Below are 17471 nucleotides of genomic sequence, written 5' to 3'. Positions count from 1 at the left end.
AATCTAAAATATGCCTCATCACTAAATTTTAGAGCTTCCATAGCTCAGTCAGTATAGACGAAGCCCTTTGGTCAGAAAGACCTTGGTTTGATTCCCGTCCATGACGTGAGGAACCTTTAATCTGGTCTCTTTCGACTAAAGGTAAGTTAGCTGGTCTGATACAGGGGTAGAGGGTTTTTTCATCCCTCAGAACAGACAAACCAACCCATGAACATACATAGATCTACAGTCAAAAATACATAATTAAAAAAATCTCTCATTGGAGGGGTCAACCTAGGCGAACCCCACACGACAACAACAACATCACTAAATTTAATAATTTTAATTTAAGTATCTAATGGCATAGGTTTACAAGTCTTACTTCTTTTCAATAGAAGCAACAGTACCTTTACTTTGATTTTCTCTGCCATTATTAACAATAATAATATAAAATAATAGTTATAAACAGTTCATAATTCACAGTGAAATATTGAAACACAGAGATGCAGCAAGAAACATGCCATAAATAACCAAATCTACAAAACCTATGCATCAGTTGATTCGTAGCAGTCTTGTCACTAAAACTGTCATATAAGCAGATAGTCATAAGATGGGACCTTACTATATACTCAAACTACTCTTTCTTTCTCTCTTGTTTTTTTCACATTGTGTGTGTAATTTTAACATAAATATAATTTATTAAGAATGGTTACTTACCACCTTATTTTGGTATTTTACCTTATATACTCTTACTTACATATTCATGAACTAGAAAAGTCTGTGTGCTAATATATACAGATGATGCTTGAACAATGTGGGAGTTAGGGGCACCGACCAACCACATTGTTTGAAAATCTGTGTATCATTTTTGACTCCCCAAAAACTTTACTAATAGCCTACTGTTGACTAGAAGCCTTACCAATAATATAAAGTCGATTAACAGATATTTTGTATGGAATGTATGTATTATATGCTATATAATTACAATAAAGTAAGCTAGAGAAAAGTAAATGTTATTAAAGAAAATCATAAGGAAGTGAAAATACATTTACAGTTATGTAATGCATTTATTGATATCGCAAGTTTACGTCATCTGTTTAGAAGATGAATCATATGTCTGTCAATATCTACATTAATATAAGACAATAGATGCAAATTTATAAAGGGAATCGTCTCAGAAAAAAAAGTGGGGAGCAGTATATATTATTGTATAATATATATACAGCTTATAGATGACTACGTGAGGCAAATCCATAGAATTATAAAGAGTGATCATATAATTTGTCTGGATATGGCAACATATGCTAAATGAGCAGTTAGCGAGCAAATCAAATGTGTATATTTTGCTGGAGACTACCAGATGCAGTCTCTTTTTATATATATATATAAACCTATAAACCATACAAGTATTCGTTTTTATTCACTAAGATGAATTTCTATTCACAATGCAATAAAACTGTATATAATAAATAAATCTCCCCCTTCCCAACAAACATGCACCGCAGGTGTAAACAAAACAAAGCAAATATATTACTTAGCAGGAAATAAGTAAAATATTCTAACAACCCATTTCAAATTAATAAGGAAATTTTTGCTAAGAATTTTCAATGATCACACATTTGTTTCTTCTATTCTTTAACCTCCAGAAAGAAAAGACTTTAGTTTTTGGAATTTATTGCCAAGAAATCCAAGAAAAGCCTGGCTAAGCCATAAAAGATTAGCAAAGGTTACTTTGTTTTTGGAAATCACCTGAGGAATAAATATACTGCTCAAAACAATTAAGGGATATTTTAGTTTCTGTCGGATAATTATAAATTTCTGCAAATAATTATAACTATTAGGTACTTTATACATGAATAAATATTTCTTACTTATGGATAAGGTGTAATTCATGAGATATTGTTTAAATAAATCAATATTTATTACAAATTGTGTTACATTTGTAAATAATTTTTATAACTTTATAATTTACAAGAAAACCAAAATATTCCCTAATTGTTTTGAGCAGTATAATTGTGGAGTTTTAGGCAAACTCTGTATTTTTAAACTTCCCGAAGTATTAGAGACTTTACTTGAGACTGTCGTATTAGATGATTTTGAATTTTTTCCTGAAATGATAAAAACAAGAAAGTATCTGATTATTTTATGAAAAAAAGAATGACTATGGTTTTGGATACAATGTTTGATTTTTTTCCGATAATTGTGCTGTAGAGAAATATGAATATTTATGTAAACAATAACATTCAGCACTAGTATTATTTAAAATAAATGTTACTTTGTATTTCTAGAGATAAGAGAGAGAAAATACTGATTGCAATGATTGCCATTGTTTTCTTTAGATGTTTTTGTTGATAATATATGATGGTATAACCATTAAACAGAAACATCATTGCGCGCACACACACTTCACTTAGTGCATAAACCAACCCATTTATGTCATGCATAACATTTTTAAAAGCAAATGCTATATATAAACTTGAAATAAAAATACATATAATAAAAACATTAATTTTGATATATTTTCTATACTTCTACCAAAAAAACTCAAAATTGGCACGTCACATATAAAGCTAAATGCCGAAGTGGAAAGTGGAAGGGACAAGTAACAAACTCAAACAAGCTTCTGCCAGATGCATAACATGAGCAAAACGTATCCCAGTGTGAACATGTTAAACTAGATATAGATACATATTTAATATTTAGAAGCAAACACAAGTAATTCAAGCAAAAATTGCTTGAATTACTTGCGAGTTTGTAGGGAGATATATATGTGCATCCCACCCATGGAAGTCTGTCAACTTATAATATATTAATACATTAATAGCCAAGGTATGCATTAATAGTCATACTCTAAAGATCAAAAATGAAACGTTTCCCTGCCACTATGAACCTCTAATAAGTAGAGTGGTAGTCTCATACATCCAGTGTAAATTGTCTAACACCTAATCACAAACATCCATGCCATTGCTGAATTCAAACCAATGCTATTTGACTGAATAGTGGATACACTATTGACTTGGCCAACCAAGCTGCCACAAGTTTATGGCAGCAATAATTTCCCAGTAATAAGAAAACAGTCCCATCTATGAAAATATAAATTTCAAATACTGATATTATATGATAAAACGATCAATTATAAGAATTTCTGTAAAGCATACGATGAAATAGTGCTTGGCAAACTTAATAAAACTTCTCATAAACAGCAGACCATAGGTTGAGAAATGATCATACACTATTGTAAGTACATTCCAGGAAAGTATCATGGAAATATATTTGTTTTTGTAATTATTTTTACAAATTTGATAAATGCAGTTAAAAAAAAAAAAAAAAAAAATTCCTGCTTAGTTTGTTCATATTTCTTATTTTCTTTCTACCTTTTGATTAGTTATACAGTATAAGACTATGAACAAGAATTAAATGAAATCACATTCCCAAGAAAGACCTATCTCATACCATGCAATTACAAAGTTTATTAAATCCAGAAGTCATGTGTCTAAGAAATTTTTTTGTCTCTTGTTTAAGAAAGAATATTACTGTTAAACTGTGAATGAAATTATTTTGTATATTTTTATTCTTCATTCACATTTAACATAATTTATCATATACTAAGCAAGATTTGTTTAAATATTATTTGTTAGTCCCTTGCTTAAGATTTATTATTCATGTATTATCCTTGAGTTTTACCAGCTATTATTTAATTATGTAATTTTAATGTATATTATACTATTGAAAGAAGTCTGTAGTAAATAACATTTATCTTATTACTTTATTCCTTCAATAATATTATGAGGAATTCTATGTATGTAACTTTTATGTACCTTATATAAACTGTAACATATATTTTATTATTATTTGTAAATGAAATGAAAGAGAAATTAACTGTAATATTTTATTATTATTTTTCATTACTGAATGTAAAGGTATAACCTTATGTAACGTTAATGCTTGTGTTTACGTTCTATTTTGATCGTTGCCATGGAGATAGAAATAAAATAGAACGCGCGAATGTAGAGCGTGAGCTTCGATAATTGGGAGAGGAGAAATTAATGAGTTGGACGAGTGAACAAATTGAAGCGGGAAGAAGGCAGGCATATAAGCGAGAGGTAAAAGTAAACAAGGAGACTGAAGGGTAGGGAATTCAAGGGAGTAGCATTCAGAAGTGTATGGAGAAGAGGAGAAAACTTATAGATAGCTGAGAGTAAAGTCAGTGGTGACAGTAATAGGAATTTAGTGTCGTAATAGGATAACTAAAAGACTGATCAATAGAAGGTTCAGAATAAATCCACTAAGTTTTAGAATTGCTACGTATTCCTATATCGCTTTAAAGAAGGATTGTATAAAGCTCAATTTGTTATACAGTAGTAAACAAGGAATAATTATTCTGTCCTATAGTAAGCCCGTCAAGTATTGTGAGGTGCGATAATAATAATTCAGTTATCTCCTTGAAGAATTCTTTTGAATAGTGTTCCATTGGAGTAATAAGTGAATATAAGTTTGAAATGTGCTCACATTGAATCTGATGTGCTAAGGATTAATCCCAGTAAGAACAGTCCTATTTTATTTTATTTCAGTGTGAAGGTTTAAGTGATAGTTCCGTCTCAAATATCCTAACATTTACTGTAGCGTTTTACTGAATTTAGCCAAAGTTAGAAGTTGAAAATAACTCCCCTTGAAGCAATAACTGCCGCGATTAATTTAATAATGTAAGTGCTTGCTAAGTGTTAAATATAGAGTGTAACTGAGTGATACCAACAAATTTATTTAGCAAGAAATTCTGTAGTATTGATCAGCATGAAAAATCTTTGTTATTGAGAGAACTGTGAATTTGTATCTGAAGATTTGAAGTCTAATTTAATATGAATGTTTTGACCTGAGGAACTAAGTTAATTGTATTATCTTATTTTCGGAGTTAAATTTATGTATTTGTCATATATCCTTGTATTAAATGTTTTGTTTTATTGATTTCAATACTGTGTGTGCCTGATTCTTTTTCATTGCACCGTTCATAAAAAGTTCGAACCCTGCGGGAGCCCTAAGTGAAAAATATTAAATTCGGCCTGTATGAATAAAGAGACTGCTAAGTTAATTGAAGATTGATTCTACTATTTTACATAGCCTAATCTAAATATAGGGTGGTGCAGTATAAATATAAATTTCCCTATATTTTGATTAGTCATCAACCAGCAATTAATTGAGTTTATTAAGATCAACATTACAACAAGATGGCAGAATATAGAACAAGGAGGACGTTCCAACATTACCTTTTCTCGTTTATTAAGCTGAGGATGAACAAATTTTCTATAAAGAATACTGGATCCTCTAGTTGCTGGAGATAACAACCATAGAACAAAGAGAATTTTCATTTCATAATAAAATGGCAGCCTATAAAGAAAGGGAGAAGTTTATATTACTGATTGTTTTTACAATATGAAGTACCAGTATCAACAAATATTTTTCATTATTTTTATTTATTCATTTTATTTACTGTTATTATTTTAAATTTTCAGCATTTTTGTGTGGCAACTTGTGGGAAGTTTATTCACTTGGCTATGAAACATATAAATATAAATAATATACTTGACATACTAGCCAAATGAATCAGTACTATAAAGGGTCACTATAACATCATACTCAATGAAAGATGTTCCCAAAGAACAAAGCACTGCAATAATTATCATTGTCATAACAGGATCTCTATGAATTCGAGAGACTCGTTACAGGAGGTCCATGCTAGGTTCTGCAAAGCCAAACCTAAAGTGGACATGATATGGGGTTACATGAAGCTGCATAAATCATAACTTTTTTTTTTAATGGTACTACAACACCAAACAAACTAAATTATAAAAAGATGTTTATTAACTGGCTTATTACGTTTCACTGGATTTCAAACCCGCATCATCAGAGAAAATGTTACAGTTTATATGCAACAATGAGTAAATGAAACAACTCAAATTATAACGGACAAAAGATTAGTCTTAATTTGGTGCCCTCTAATGCTGTAAAAAAAGTATTACAGTTGTGTAGGAATTGACCTTAGGATAGCAGTCTCCCAAATTTTTAGTAAATTAATGCAGCCATACTTGCTACGGTTAGGAGAAGGATCCACAGCCATTGCTGGCTCTAAAAAAATAATCTTTCTGACCTGTAATGACTTCTGTATAGCACACTGGTTTTCTTCCATCTAATCTTGTATGAAGGAGTGTTCAAGGCATGGTCTGTCAGTTCAGACTTGCCATAAAAATGGTAGCAAATGTATTTCTTATGTTCTCCAAGGCAAATGTTAACATATTTTTGTCTGTTCATAATAGGCTAAGTCAGTCACAGGGAACCTCACACATTCCAGAATATACTAGAGCATAGATGGTAAACCTATGGCAAGTGTACCAGAGGTGGCATGTCCGAGAATTTTGCTGGCACGTCAACAAGTTGCATGTGATATCCTTTTATACTTATAAACTACTCAACCTTTTTTTTTTTAATTGTTACAATACGTATAAGTTAAATTTTGTTTTACAGGAGCGAGCAGCTATGAAGATGTGAATATGATTGGTGTGGTATTAACAAAAGATCATACGACCCAAAGACAAATGCAACCAACAATTTTTGAGATGAAATGCTAATTCTCTTCAACAGAATCACATAACATCTGCAACTGTCATAACAACATTCACTATATATTTCTTAGTTTTAACACATTCACGATGGGGTGTCGTTTATTGTTTCGACAGAACTTCTCATTACCGGCAGGCTCAACTCACAGAAAGTTTCAACCCTTGGTTGATTTTTATTGCTGCTTGTTTGCGTTTGAGCTGGCAGGGGAACTCAAACAAGCATTATATAGCATGTTTCAATTCGTGGTAGAATTTTATTTGACGATAGCTTTTGTGATCATAATGACATCGAGAATTTCAAATGCAATCAAACACTTATTTCATATAATTGAAAAATTGGACATTAGTTTTTAGTTAGATACTGTGTTTCCGGTGCAACATTGGTTTTACTCGAGTCTATAGCATAGTGCCTGTGAAAGGGGACATGTGATTCATTAGTTAGCGCAGTTTTTATTCCAGCTGTCTTTAATTGCAATATTTGTTGAGAAATATATTGCACAGACGACAAAAGCCTCTGTACCTTATTCAGGGATACAATAAAAACTAATTTTTTTTCTTGCATCTACAGTATATAATGGTTGTTGGGGAGGGAGTGTTGTTAACCACAGGGAGCAAGTTACTATTGCCTCGACATGAACATGTTTAAACATTTTTTGTGTGTGAGGTATATATGCGAAACGTTTTTAATGTCTTTCTTCGTAAAGTGAAATCAGGGGTGTGTTATACTCAAGGGCAAGTTATATTCGACGGTAAGCGTTTCGCCAACAAGTTGCCATCCTTCTGCTGCTTCCCCTGCTCCGTTGACTTCTATGTGGAGTTACAATGCATAAATATTTTTCTCAGTACCGTTTTTTTTTTTTTTTTTTATCAAACCAACATCATAAAAATTAATTTAATAATACAATAACCAATTTTACACTGAATAATATAAATTTTTGGTGATCAGAATGGGATATGTCAATGAAAATTAGCACAAGTTAATTTAATGATGTTGGCCTAAGGAAACTACAATATTGTAGCATTAGTCCTGTCATTGATAATTAATTTAAATGCGTACTTTTATATTTATCAACATGCTACAATGTGTACTAATACTCTTTATGATTATGCCATAATTAATACATATTTACTAAAATAAAGAGCCAAAAGGCTTCATATCGGTGATACAAAATTATATAAATTAGTTGGATTAAGTTAAGGGGATAATAAATCCCTAATTATTTTAAGTGGATATTAAATCCAACATTATTTCAAAGCCAATTACAGAAACTATTGACAATTCGTGCAAAATTTGACCAGAGAACTTATGAGAATACACTCGCATAACTACGAGTTGCCCAAGCTGCTAGAGCAACTTGTAGTATGGTGGCAAGTGTATTCCTGTAAGTTCGTCAAATTTCCCACAAAACTTCTATAGTTACCGTAGTCGGCTTTGAAATAATGTCAAATTTAATATCCACTTAATTTGTATAATATTAATACTTATGTTAGTTTAATATATAAACTTAAAAAAAATGGGAAAGGTATTTACAATTAAGTTTGTTGGGACCGGGTCCTCGTCTTATAGAAAAAGAATTGAGAACCACTGATCCTTAGGATTCCCTTTTCTAATTGCACATGCATTCATTATGCATTTTGCACCACGCATCCGCCAGCAGGCAGAAATAAACAGCGGCATTATTGTTGCATATGCACACTGTTTTGTTTTTGCTACTGTAAATGGTAATTATAATGATAATTTAATTTAGGCATATAATATAACGTTGATTTTTTTTGAAACTATAAAAAATGCATTTGATTTAAGTTTTGAATTATTTTGTTACAATTCTACTGAACATGGCTGGCAAAAATAAAAAACCAAAATTATCACAGTGAAGCAGTAGAGAGTTCCAAAGTCGGTGGACTGAAGAGTATGGCATGATTAACAAAGCCAATAAAGCAATATGCGTTTTATGTTCCGGGAGAGTTGTGTGCAGAACGTCTTCAGTAAAATGGCATTATGAGACAAACCATAAATCGCTCCTTGAGAAAAGCAAGGAGATGGACAGAAAGAATTTATTGCTCGGGCAATTAAAAATAGAAATATTCAGTCAATAACCCTAATGAAATTTATCGGCAGTCACAGACTGCATACCTTGAGTCAGGAGAGTAAATCAATTGGGAATTAAATGGATGAATATCATCACTAAGCTGGAGATACAAAAAAAAAAAAAAAAGAAAAGAAACAATTGTGGAGGGAATTTAAGGAGAAAGATGATCAGCAGGCACATGAACAGTACAGGGCACAGGCCAGAAGTGTAACTAGTGTGGTAAGAAAGGCAAAAGCACAGTATGGAAGAAAATTAGCAATGCAGGCTAAAGAGAATCCCAAACAGTTCTTCTGATATGCTGAAAGTAAAAGAAAGAATGCTTATGGCAGAATGATTTTAATAAATGCTGATGGTAGGGAGGTAACAGAATCAGTTGAAACAGTAGAATTACCAAGTAAACACATTGCAAGAGTATATCATTAAGGTGGGTGATATTGCAGGAACAAGAGAGACAAAGGCTTATATGGGAACCAAGGTAAATGAAATGGAGGTGAATAGCATATTACAGAACCTTAATGTGAAAACAGCTGTGGGATTGGATGGAATACCAGCTCAGGTTTTACACGATGATGCAAAGGAATTGTCAGTACCCTTAATCTAAGTCTCAGCACTGGGTTAGTACTGAGAGGATAGAAAGAGGGGAAAACAGTTTTAATGCATAAAGGAGGCTCTGAGACTGATGTAGCAAATTATCGACCAATCAGCATATTAGGAGTTGTTGTGAAAGTTGGTCAAGAGAAAAACACAGAAATGAATATATGGAAATGGGATACTGTATGGGGGCCGACATGGTTTTGTGAAGGGTAGGTCATGCCTCGGTAACTTGCTCATGTTTTATAATACAGTAACAGCTAAGTTGGATAAGGGTAAAGGGTTTACAGTGATACTTTGCAAAAGCCTTTGATAGGATACCACATGGAATTCTAATCAGTAAACTGCAGTACATAGGGATGGATTTAAGGTCTGTAAGGTGGACAGGATGGTGGTTGATGGAGAGATATCAAAGAGTAGTTTATTCAGGAATAGCTGCAAAAGAAGGCCTGCAACTAGTGGTGTGCAACAGGGTTCCGTTCTTTGGACTGCTACTGTTTAATTTGCACAACCATGATATAGGAAACAATCTAAGAGGAACTTTTCAGTTATTTGCTGATGATGCAAAGTTGGGGTAGAGCAATAGTTAATACATATGATTTCAAAATTCTGCAGGATGATTTGGATAGATTGGCAGAGAGGGCAAATGAGAATGGATGTCAGTTTAATCTGGCAAAGTGTAAGGTTATGCATTTTAGGGTGAAAAGATTACCAGCTGTACACCACCAATGTGGTATACAGCTGGTAATCTTTTCACTCCAAAGAGTGACGAAGCCAGAGACTTGGGAGTGTTAGTGGATAGGGAGTTAAAGTTTCTTCTCTTCCGTCTAAGACGGGTTGAGTCTTCTCTTGAGCAGGATCTTCCAGTCGTCTCTATTCCTTGCTGTTCGAAAAAGTTCCTTATATGTTCTGCATCCTGAGATGATCTTTATTCATTTTAGCCAGGTAATTCTTGGTCTTCCAGGTCTTCTTTTTTCAGTTGGAAAAGTATTGATTATTACAGTAGGAAGTCTGTCTGCATCCATGCGTACAGTGTGTCCAAACCATCTCAGTTGTTGTTTTCTAATTTTTTCTATTATTGCCTTTTTATACAATAATTCTTGTCTGACTGTGATGTTTGTTTTCTTTTCTATCCAACTTGTTCTATTTATTTTTCTTAAGAATTTCATTTCAAATGCCAGCAGTTTTTTCTCCTCTCTTTTTTTTAACTGTCCACGCTTCTGCTCCATAGATGACTGTTGGTATAATTATTGCTTCATATAATTTGATTTTGGCTTGTTTAGGTATCTTGTTTGTTTTCCAGATTTTCTGCAATTTTCCCATGGTGGTCCATCCTATCGCTATTCTGTGTTTGATTGTTTTGAGTTCATCTATTGTTTCTGTTAGTTTTGATCCAAGGTATATGAAGTTGTCTACTTGTTCTATTTGTTCTCCGTTTAGGGTGGCTGAGATGGTAGTTTTGTTCTTCCCTATTTTCATCACTTTTGTCTTTTGTATATTTATTGTCATGTCATATATTTTACAGGTTTCGTTTAGCTTGTTGATCAGCTTTTGTAGTTCATTTGGGGTTCTTGCAAGAAGGACGAGATCATCTGCATATTTGATATTATTTATGTTTAAACCATTGACATTGATTCCAGGCTCGTTGTCTATTGCTTTCTTTCCAACTTCTTCTAGATATATGTTGAATAGGCATGGAGATAATGGGCATTCTTGCATTACTCCTTTTTGGATCTCTATGGGTTCTGTTGTGAGTGTGTCCTTTTTAATTATTGCATTTGTCTTAGAGTAATATTTTATCAGAAACTGTATTATATATTTGTCTATTGCTTTTTCTAGTAGAATTTTAAGAAGGATTTCTCTGTTGATGTTATCGAAAGATTGTTTAAAGTCACAAAACAACAATATAGTTCTTTATGGTCTTCCCAGGTGAGCACTGCTAGATGGTGCAATGTGAAAATTTGGTCCATTGTTGAATAGTTTCCTCGGAAACCAGATTGTTCTATGCCTATGATTTCTTCATAGGTGTTTTTTAATCTATTTTGCATAATTCTTATGAATATTTTATAGGTGTGAGAGAGTAAATTGATTGGTCTGTAATTTCTGCAGGTCTCTTTTGTTTCTTTTCTTGTATATTGGGATGATCTTTCCAGTTCTCCAGTCATCTGGGATCTCTCCTGTCTGTAGTATTTTACTGAATAGGGTTGTTAAATATTCTATTGATATGCTGCCTCCATATGACCACAGTTCAGTAGGGATAGTATCAATGCCTGGTACTTTATTGTTTTTCATCTGTTTTATTGCGTATCTAACTTCTTCTTGTAAAATTTTTGGGTGATCATTATTTTCTTCTATTGTTGGCATTGTAGTTTTGTTTCCTTGATGGAAGATAGTCTTAAAATGGTTTGACCAGATTTTTCTTATATGTTCAATATTCCCGGTTTCAGTCATCTTGTTGTTTATCATTGTTACTGCTTTTGCTGAGAATTCCTTTGTAATTTCTCTTACAGTATCATGGAAGACTTTTAGGTTGTTTTGTTTTATGCTTCTTGGCATTTCTTAGCTTTTTCTTCTAACCATTTTTCTTTGGCTTTTTTGCATAGGTTGTCAACTTTATTTTCTAGTGCTCTGTATTTTTCTCTATTCTCTTCATTGTTTTGTTGGTTTACAAGTATCTTGGCTTCTCTTCTATGGTAACTATGATTTCTTGGGTTATCCACTGTTTGTTTATTTTGGGTTTGGAACCTAGAGTGGCTTTTGCGATTGATAACACTATTTCTTTTCCTTCTTCCCAGTATTTTCTGCTGTTCTGTAAGATGGAGGGTTTTAATTTCAAGCACATCTGTTCTAAAAATCGACTTCTGCTTAAGCTATCTTTTAGTTTTGATAGGTTGATGATTTCTTCTTTTCTGATATTATTTTTCCTGTTGAATTTTATCTTTACTTTGGCAGTTAATATTTCATGGTCAGTGTCAAAATCAAAACTTCTTAATGTTCGTACATTATTTACTGATCTTTTCCATTGTTTGTTTATGATGATATAGCTATGCAGTTCTTTATATTACCATCTGGAGATGTCCATGTATATTTATTATTAGGGCGTTGATAGAACAATGTGTTTGCAATCATTAGATCGTTTGCTTTACAGAAGTGGAGTAATTGTTCTCCTCTGTCGTTAAGCTCTCCGTATCCAAATTTCCCCATCACATCTTTTTTGTCTGCTGTGAACTGTCCTATTTTAGCATTAAAATCTCCCATCACTATAATCAATTCTCTATTTTTGGGATTATCTATTTCCTGTTGTAGTTCTTCATAGAAATTTTCTATTTCTTCTTCTGAATGGTTACTGTCTGGTGCATATATTTGGATTATTTTAATTGTTTGACCTTTTTCTTTTGCTTGAAGTTTGGCTGTTATTATTCTAGGAGACACTGGGTTTATTTCAATTTAAAATTTATTTCAAAGTTAAAGTTTAGGGGGCACATAACAAAAAGTGACTAAAGCAGCTCATAAGATTACTTGGTTACTGAAGAATACTGTGACAAGCCGGTTATTGTTCCTCTTCATCAAGCCTTGATAAGACCCCCATCTTGACTACTGCGAGTGATGATTACAATTGGTAGCAGGTCTATGGAATGAACCTCAAGAGAACAGGTTGAAGATTTGTGGGTTACAGAAACTGGGTGATAGGAGAAAGGGGTGATATGATTTAGACATAAATTATGGAGGGGTTTGTAAAAGATTAATGCAGAGGAAATTTTTCAGAACAGGTCTGGTGGTGGTAGGACTAGGGGCCATCGATGGGAACTGAGTAAGAGTGTAGTTCGCAAGAGTGTTAGAACTAGGTTTTTTTGCTTGTAGAGTAGTAAATGAGTGGAATAAGTTGCCAGTCTGTTGTGGATGCCATGACCATGAATGAGTTCAAAGCAAAGTATGATAGATACTGTGCAAATGTTGGATAGTTCTTGACATGATATTTAGATCCTCCCACAATGAGTAAGGACTCCATAGAGTAGCCTGTACTAATGATAATAATAATATCATGGCATCCTTGAGATAGAAGACAAAACTTTCCATTTTGTGTTTCTTTGAATGTTGAAATAGAACATCTAATTAATATCTCATTTTATTTACTATTCACTTGTTGACGGTCTCAACTCTTCCAATTAAATGATTCATCTTGCTACGATTCTTTTTCGGAATCTTCTATTAATATATTCCAACTGACAAGTTTATTTAAAAACTTCCTAAATCAAAATTATGTGGTTGGTGTTCTCCAACTTTGTGTTGTCATTCTCTCTCTCTTCTTATTTTTCTTTGTTACCCAGATACCAAACACTCCGTCAGCTGTCAATCACCCATCAATCTCTTTGATGAGTATGCTCACTTCATCTTAACGGCAAGCAAGAAGTTAGATAGTAATGGCTAAGACATTGTCGTCATTAGTGAAAACAGGATGCCTTTACAATGAACGACATAAAATAACAATTAACAATTGTGAATTATAATAAACAACGAATGTTAAAGATACGAAGCTATTTTAAACTTGGTTTTACTCCATTTCTCAAGTAAGCAAACAGACAAATAAGTCAAGTTTGCCCCTGAAAGTGATGCAAGTCTAGCTGATCCTGCACGTAGTGCAAGACCAAGGCAACCCATGGTAAAAGTAGAATAAGCTCTGATCACTAATCTTAATATTGACCCTTAATGCAAAGCACATCACCTGGGAAGTGCCCCCTTGCCTTTGTATTAAAGGCAAGGGGGCACTACCCAGACCTGTTTCAACCTTTATTGAGGTCTCATCAGTGGGAGCCAGGCTAGAGATACCAAGATTTTAGTAATACAGAGCTTATAAGTATTTTACCAGAACAAGTTACCATAAGGTGTTTTAACCTTATTAAATAAAAATCTCAGGAGGAGATATAAATGTAGAAAGTATTTTACCTTGGGTATAATAAATGTTAAAGATACCAAGCTATTTTAAACCTGGTTTTACTCCATTTCCCAAGTAAGCAAACAGACAAACAAAATAGCTTAAAATAGCTTGGTATCTTTAACATTTATTATACCCAAGGTAAAATACTTTCTACATTTATATCTCCTCCTGAGATTTTTATTTAATAAGGTTAAAACACCTTAGTAACTTGTTCTGGTAAAATACTTAAGCTCTGTATTACTAAAATCTTGGTATTTCTAGCCTGGCTCCCACTGATGAGACCTCAATAAAGGTCGAAACTGGTCTGGGTAGTGGCTCCTTGCCTTTAATACAAAGCATCATACATCTCCTCCAGGAGATGTGCTTTGCATTAAGGGTCAATATTAAGATTAGTGATCAGAGCTTATTCTACTTTTACCATGAGTTGCCTTGGTCTTGCGCTACGTGCAGGGTCAGCTAGACTTGCATCACTTGCAAGCGCAAACTTGACTTGTTTGTCTGTTTGCTTACTTGGGAAATGGAGTAAAACCAGGTTTAAAATAGCTTGATATCTTTAACATTTATTATACCCAAGGTAAAATTAAAATACTTTCTATATAATAAACAACCATTGATAATTATTACAATTTTCAGATATCTGGTAACTACAATAAATCTCACATTTCAAGTTAAGGGGATAATAAATCCCTCATTATTTTAAAGCTGGATACGAAACTCGGAGATCGAAATCAAAGAGTTTCATGCCGAAGAACTATCAGCAAGTCCAAGCGTAAGTCAACACCTGGGTAGTACAACACTAGGGCAACTTGGAGCAAGCTCCGTCACCATCCTTAATATTTTCTCATAATGTAAAACGCAGCTCCTAGGAGAGTAGGTAGACCTGGAATACCAAGGTTTAAGTGAACCGAACTTACATATGGCTCTTTATCGTAGTAATAATAATATATGGGTACACCGGTCTGCAATTCGTTAGTAGGGGTATATGTAAGTTCGGTTCACTTAAACCTTGGTATTCCAGGTCTACCTACTCACTGATGAGACATCAATAAAGGTTGAAACCGGTCTGGGTAGTGACCACTCCTCATAATGTAAAACAGTAATAAATCTCCTAGGAGCTACGTTTTACATTATGAGAAAATATTAACGATAGTGACAGAGCTTGCTCCGCCTTCGCTCCGAGTTGCCCTAGTGTTGTACTACCCAGGTGTTGACTTACGTTTGGACTTGCAGATAGTTCTTCGGCATGAGACTCTTAGATTTCGATCTCCGAGTTTCGTATCCGGCTTTAAAATAATGAGGGATTTATTATTCCCTTAACTTAATTTACGCCGCTGGAAAAATAGCCTCTTGGCTCTTTATAGTAATCTCACATTTCATTTTAACATAAATATCAATATTGGGCACATCGCAAGTACCGATTCTACATGGTTATGAAAATCAAAACTAATAAAATACTAACATAGAGAAACCATTGTAAATTATGATTAATTTTACAATACCATCTCTTAAAGGATCCAACGCTCTTTCTCTTCCTTTGGTTTGGTTTCCATATAGTTTAATATCCTTTTTGGTGAAATTCTATTCACATGTTGAAACAATTTGTTTTTATAATTATCCATTCTTTGTAAAGTTGGTTGTTGCTGTAGTTCTTGGAAATTTTCTGTTTTTTTTTTCCTGATTTAGTTTAGATTAACCTGCTCTTACTTCTTAGAAACTGCATTTCTGCTGATGTTATTCTTCATCAGTACTTTTTGTCCAGGATAAATCATCTTATCCTCATCATTTAGAAGGATCTTGCCCGTTTTCTCTTAGTCTCAGTGACCCTAATTATGTCAACATGCAATTTATTCTTCTACACTATTGTTACTTCCTTATACAGATGCTGCTGATTGTTCAGAAGCTTACAATTCAGGGTGTGTGCATTAATTCTGGTTCCTTAACAAACCCAGTAGAGGCAATTTTCAGGTGATGCCTCAGCCTGACATTATATGTGATTAAGTTATAACAATATAAGTATGTGAATTACATTATAAAAGACAATAGCTTCACACCCAGTGGTGAGCTATAAGAGGCTCATGCGAGCCCTTTGTTAAATTTTTCTCAAATTTGCGAGCAATTTGCTCTTGTTTACTTCTTTATTTTTCAAAAAAAAAACAAAAAAAAAAAAAAAAACCAATCTTTTGAAATATATTAAGCAACAAACTCATATGGTAACCTAACAAAAATTAGTATAGATCAGTGTTTCTCAACCTGTGGTCTGCAGGCAGACTCAAATTAATTAAAAAAATATATTTTTTAATTATCCAAACAAAACAAATTAAAATTGAATAAATAAAAATTATTGAAATCAAATGGAGACTTATAAAAACCAACAAACAACATCAGAATGTTCAAAGGCAGAAGCAATAAAACTATATTGTTGTTTACTTCACCCCGCTTTTATTATTCGTCATTCTGCCGCTAAATTTGTAGTTGTAGAATGACAAATAATAAGAGGGGTGAAGTGAACAACAATATAGTTTTATTGCTTCCTCCTTCCCTTGCTGTTTTGTCAGATTTGAAGTAAACATGTGTTATCCACATTTCAACCGCCTTCAACTAAGGCTCAGTATATCTTCAGAAGTGCTAAGTGATACTTGGAGAAATTGTGTCGTGAGTTAATCCCAGTATTTATATATTTTTCGAAAATGTTTTTTTAATAATAGAAAAGTGGCTTAGAACTAGGACTTTGAAAAGAAGAGCAATTAAAACAGGTGATGCTAACCCTATTTGTGATGCATGTGCTGTAACGGCATGTATATCTGATACTATTAAAGTAGAAGAAACAAGCAGTTCAAATAAAAAATACACGGAGATGACCTTGCTGATGCTTCTGCCTTGGTATCTCCACTTGGGCCTGGCTCCCACTGAAGAGACCTCAATAAAGGTCGAAACTAGTCTGGGTAGTAGCCCTTCCCTTTAATGCATAACATTATACATATCTGCAAGATGTGTTTTGCATTATGGGGGATACTGAGATGGGAGTGTTGGTATCTTGCTCCACCTTTGCAAGGAGTCGCCTGGTGTTGTACCACTTTACCCCAGTCCTGAAGATACTTTCAGGTGCAAACTTTGTTTGCTCACACTTGGATAAAGGATTAAACTAAATTTATTATAGTCTGACCAAGTGAAAAATAAACTTTCAACATCTTTCTCTAAATCCAGAGTAATTTAATAAAAAGGTGGCACACCGTTTGGCAGCTCCTATGGGAGGAGATGACCTTG

General features: G+C 33.3%; 1 protein-coding gene across 2 annotated transcripts in view; it reads right to left on the bottom strand.

The window, feature by feature from the left end:
* The window catches only part of ReepA (Receptor expression enhancing protein A), a 194292-nt gene that overhangs the window by 85498 nt on the left and 91323 nt on the right, over positions 1 to 17471 (bottom strand). For both annotated transcript variants that reach the window (XM_090392373.1, XM_090392374.1), the window contains one exon: positions 5241 to 5361. In XM_090392373.1, the coding sequence (XP_090248499.1) occupies positions 5241 to 5361 (121 nt within the window). The remainder of the gene's footprint in view (positions 1 to 5240; positions 5362 to 17471) is intronic.

This window comes from Typopeltis vanoorti, chromosome 5 (assembly GCF_054136105.1).
Source record: "Typopeltis vanoorti isolate ZY-2024b chromosome 5, IOZ_Tvanoo_1.0, whole genome shotgun sequence".
Taxonomy (NCBI): domain Eukaryota; kingdom Metazoa; phylum Arthropoda; class Arachnida; order Uropygi; family Thelyphonidae; genus Typopeltis; species Typopeltis vanoorti.
This window is presented reverse-complemented; position numbering and strand designations above follow the sequence as displayed.